Source organism: Octodon degus, unplaced genomic scaffold (genome assembly GCF_000260255.1).
Source record: "Octodon degus isolate 3935 unplaced genomic scaffold, OctDeg1.0 scaffold00005, whole genome shotgun sequence".
Lineage (NCBI taxonomy): Eukaryota > Metazoa > Chordata > Mammalia > Rodentia > Octodontidae > Octodon > Octodon degus.
The window spans coordinates 23,127,359-23,131,815 of record NW_004524581.1 but is presented as its reverse complement, the minus strand read 5'-3'; the positions used below and the strand labels follow the sequence as shown (position 1 = coordinate 23,131,815).

General features: G+C 53.6%; 1 protein-coding gene across 1 annotated transcript in view; it reads left to right on the top strand.

Moving 5' to 3' along the window:
* The window catches only part of Ppp2r5d (protein phosphatase 2 regulatory subunit B'delta), a 22,289-nt gene that overhangs the window by 15,813 nt on the left and 2,019 nt on the right, over positions 1-4,457 (top strand). The window contains exons 3-15 of the mRNA XM_023721103.1: positions 453-681; positions 853-1,052; positions 1,129-1,239; positions 1,331-1,423; positions 1,759-1,889; positions 2,007-2,066; positions 2,176-2,284; positions 2,441-2,494; positions 2,909-3,207; positions 3,697-3,798; positions 3,891-3,963; positions 4,104-4,220; positions 4,366-4,452. Of these exons, the coding sequence (XP_023576871.1) occupies positions 453-681; positions 853-1,052; positions 1,129-1,239; positions 1,331-1,423; positions 1,759-1,889; positions 2,007-2,066; positions 2,176-2,284; positions 2,441-2,494; positions 2,909-3,207; positions 3,697-3,798; positions 3,891-3,963; positions 4,104-4,220; positions 4,366-4,452 (1,665 nt within the window). The remainder of the gene's footprint in view (positions 1-452; positions 682-852; positions 1,053-1,128; positions 1,240-1,330; positions 1,424-1,758; positions 1,890-2,006; positions 2,067-2,175; positions 2,285-2,440; positions 2,495-2,908; positions 3,208-3,696; positions 3,799-3,890; positions 3,964-4,103; positions 4,221-4,365; positions 4,453-4,457) is intronic.

The window sequence follows — 4,457 nt, the reverse complement described above, 5'->3', positions numbered from 1 at the left end:
TCTTTTGGTGGAACCGGGGATTGAACTCAGGCCCTTGCGCTTGCCAGGGAAGCACTTACTCCACTGAGCCATCTCCCTGGTCCCCCTCCTCTTTTTTTAAAAAAGACAATTTCACTGTGTTACCCAGGCTGGCTCAAGCTACCAGGGTCAAGCCATTCTCCTGCTTCAGCCTCTTGGGTGGTTGGGAGCCAGGTGTGTGCACTGCATAGTGGGAAGGAACACTTTGAAGAGTCTTAGTGCACAGCCAGTGGGTGTCCCTTTAGGACGCTGGATTTCTAGGACCACAAGCCACCACTGCCTGTGTTCCTGGCCTACCTTCTCAGGTGTAGGGGGTGGGATAGCTGCTGGCCGCCCAGGATTACTAGAGGCATAAATGGGATGGGGAAGCCCAGGCTCTGGGGTGGGAGGCCTCTGCTACAGAGCAAACCCCAATGGATTACTTGTTTGACCAGGCCCAATCCCAGGTGCAGTCGCAGTCGCAGTCGCAGCCCCAGCCCCAGCCCCAGCCTCAGCCACCAGCATCCAACAAGCGTCCCAGCAACAGCACACCACCCCCCACACAGCTCAGCAAAATCAAGTACTCAGGGGGACCCCAGATTGTCAAGAAGGAGCGAAGGCAGAGCTCCTCCCGCTTCAACCTCAGCAAGAACAGGGAGCTGCAGAAGCTGCCTGCCCTAAAAGGTACCCAAGGCCAGCCAGGTGGCTGCTGGACCAGGTGTGGGATGCTGGGTGGTGGCAGAGCTAGGGAGCCCTGGGCAGAGTGGTGGCCGGTGGGGAAGGGAAGGCCCTGCAGGGCAAGCAAGGCCTGGCATGAAGAGTGGGGGAAGTGGTGTTGATGTTTGTGGTCTACAGATTCACCCACCCAGGAGCGGGAGGAGCTATTCATCCAGAAGCTGCGCCAGTGCTGTGTTCTCTTCGACTTTGTGTCGGACCCACTTAGTGACCTCAAATTCAAGGAGGTGAAGCGGGCAGGACTGAATGAGATGGTGGAGTACATCACTCACAGTCGTGATGTCGTCACTGAGGCCATCTACCCAGAGGCTGTCACCATGGTGGGCGCTGAGAAGGCATGGGGCAGGGTAGGGTCCTGGAGCAATCTAGGCTCCATGTGACCCAGCCATGCCTCAGTTTTCAGTGAACCTCTTCCGGACACTGCCACCTTCATCGAATCCCACAGGGGCCGAGTTTGACCCAGAGGAAGATGAGCCCACGTTGGAAGCTGCCTGGCCGCATCTCCAGGTGCTAGGGCAGGGACTGGACACTCAGACTGGCACAGGGGACCCCAGGGTCCTTGTGTGATGCCTCAGTGCATGCTCTTTTTCCTCCACAGCTCGTGTACGAGTTTTTCTTACGTTTCCTCGAGTCCCCTGATTTCCAGCCAAACATAGCCAAGAAGTACATCGACCAGAAGTTTGTCCTTGCTGTAAGTCCCCAAGGCCCCACTTCTCTGTGCCTCCCCCACCTGAGTGCAGGCTGCTCTTTCCCTTCTGTCCAACATACATCTGGTATTGACACCATGGGTGGGCAGTAAAGCTCCAGGCCCTCAAGAAGCTTCTAGCTTTTGTGTTTACTTGTGGGAAGTAAACACACACACGCCTGCCCAAACACTACTTTGGGAAGCACAGCAAAATAGAATCCTCTGTCTTCCAGAGATTCCATGCCCCAAGACCCTCAAGGCCCACTGGCTAGGGTGCTGTGTCACTTTGGGCTAGCCTCCCTGGCTGCTGTCTCACTCAAGGCTCTTCTTCCTGCTCACAGCTCCTGGACCTGTTTGACAGTGAAGACCCTCGAGAGCGGGACTTTCTCAAGACCATTCTGCACCGCATCTATGGCAAATTCTTGGGACTCCGGGCTTATATCCGCAGGCAGATCAACCACATCTTCTACAGGTGAGGCTAGAAGTCCAGGCTGAGGGACAAAGCCAGCCCTTGATGGGGTGGGCAAGATAGGGGGACTGCCAAATGTGAGAGGCAACAGCAAGGGCCAAGGGAACCTTCCTCCCATAGGTTCATCTATGAGACAGAACACCATAACGGGATTGCTGAGCTCCTGGAGATCCTGGGCAGGTGAGCAGTAGGGTGGGGCCTAGCTGCCTTCGAAGGATTAGGGGACTTGGTGCTTGAACCTGGGCCTGGCCCTCTGGTCCTGAGCCCCCCCCACCCCCTTAATTCCTAGTATCATCAATGGCTTTGCCCTGCCTCTCAAAGAGGAGCACAAGATGTTCCTCATTCGGGTCCTGCTTCCTCTTCATAAGGTCAAGTCACTGAGTGTATACCACCCTCAGGTAAGCTGCCTTCCTCCTGAGTACCCCGAAGTGGCAGCAGAGACGGGAGGGACAGGGATGACAGTGAGCAGGTGGAAAATTCTTCTCCATACCTCCTCATTGTCTCTGCTACTGACCACTGAGATCCCCACTTCCTCCTGTCTTCATCTTCTGCAGTTGGCATACTGTGTGGTCCAGTTCTTGGAGAAGGAGAGCAGTCTGACTGAACCGGTAATTCCCCTGTGGGTCTCCAGGCTCTGTCTTCCCAGCACTTGCCAGTCTGTAACTTTTTTTGTTTTAGCTAGAGTCTCACTATGTAATCCAGGCTGACTTTGAACTCCCTGTGTGTAGCCCAGGTTATAGGAGGCAATCCTCCTGCTTCAGCTTTCGGAGTGCTGGGGTTACAGGCATGTACTATATTGTGTAACTCTTAAGGAGTGCTACAAGGGGTAGGGGTGGGGCTGTGGCTTGATGGGTGACATGGCTTCCTCTCTGCTAAAGTAAACCTTAATCTCAGGAAGCACATCCAGGCCAGAGAAGCACAAGCACTTATCAGAAGACACCTGGGGGTGGAACAGGGTGGCAGGAAGCCTCCCAGAGAAGCAGGCAGTGTTCAGAGCTTTTCCTCATGTTCCATTCTCACAGGTGATTGTAGGACTTCTCAAGTTTTGGCCGAAGACCCATAGTCCCAAGGAGGTGATGTTCCTGAACGAGCTGGAGGAGATCCTGGATGTCATTGAGCTCTCCGAGTTCAGCAAGGTGATGGAGCCGCTCTTTCGCCAGCTTGCCAAGTGTGTCTCCAGCCCCCATTTCCAGGTGGCAGAGCGCGCCCTCTATTACTGGAACAACGAGTACATCATGAGCCTGATAAGTGACAATGCTGCCCGTGTCCTCCCCATCATGTTCCCTGCACTCTACAGGAACTCCAAGAGCCACTGGAACAAGTATGGGCTTGGGTGGGGCTGGGCAGTGGGGAGATTTGAGGATACAGGGAGAACTGAAAACCAGGGATTTCATGAGGCTCTGAGTACAGAGAGACAGAGACAGATGCCATGAGGGGCCTGTGACACCGAACAGCAGAGCAGTGGCTGTATCCTGTTGCTGCTTGGTCATCTTTTCGCTCTGGTGACAGTTCTATGCCGGGGGAAGCTGATGTGAACTGGTGAAAAATCTCAATGCTGTAGTACAGCTGTTATGAGCAAGCACACTGTGGAGAGTATAGTCTGGAGCATGGGGTGGGTACAGGACAGGCAGACTAGTGTTAGCATGAAGTGCAAGGCATATAATCTGACTTATCTGCTTATACGAAGCTTTCTCAAGTGGAAACAGTAAATGACTAAGCTCTTACAAACATCTCCCAGAAACTAGCAAATTGGGGTCTGGTGCTAAGGACAAGCTCCAGCCTCCTGCACCACCTTTCTTCTGGGTGGCAGGACAATCCATGGGCTCATCTACAATGCTCTGAAGCTATTCATGGAAATGAATCAGAAGTTGTTTGATGACTGCACACAACAATACAAGGCAGAGAAACAGAAGTGAGTGTCTTTCTTGGGAAGCTTTCACCTTTTACCTCTGGCTCCCTTTCCTTCTCTCCAGCCTGGCCCCAATACTACTTGTTCTTCTATAGGGGCCGATTCCGAATGAAGGAAAGAGAAGAGATGTGGCAAAAGATTGAGGAGCTGGCTCGGCTTAATCCCCAGGTAAGATTGTCCTACCACTGCTCTGAACTTGGAGTGCATCTAGAGGTGGGGGAGGACTCTTTAGAGGAAGGGTATGAGGCAGCCAGGCCACACCCCTTGGAAGTGGGTCTCACCACCTGCCCACACCTCCTGTCCCTCAGTATCCTATGTTCCGAGCACCTCCACCACTGCCTCCTGTGTACTCCATGGAGACAGAAACCCCCACGGCAGAAGACATCCAGCTTCTGAAGAGGACAGTGGAGACAGAGGCTGTGCAGGTGGGAGGACCCTGGGGTGAGGGTTGGAGGGTGGGGCAGAAATAACAGATTTGGAAGGAAAAGGAGGTAGGAGTAGTAGCCGAACCAATGAATACAAGGAAACAGATTTTCCTTGGAATTTAGTTGCTAATCCTTCCACACACAGATGCTAAAGGACATCAAGAAGGAGAAGGTGCTGCTCCGGAGGAAGTCTGAACTGCCCCAGGACGTCTACACCATCAAGGCACTGGAGGCGCA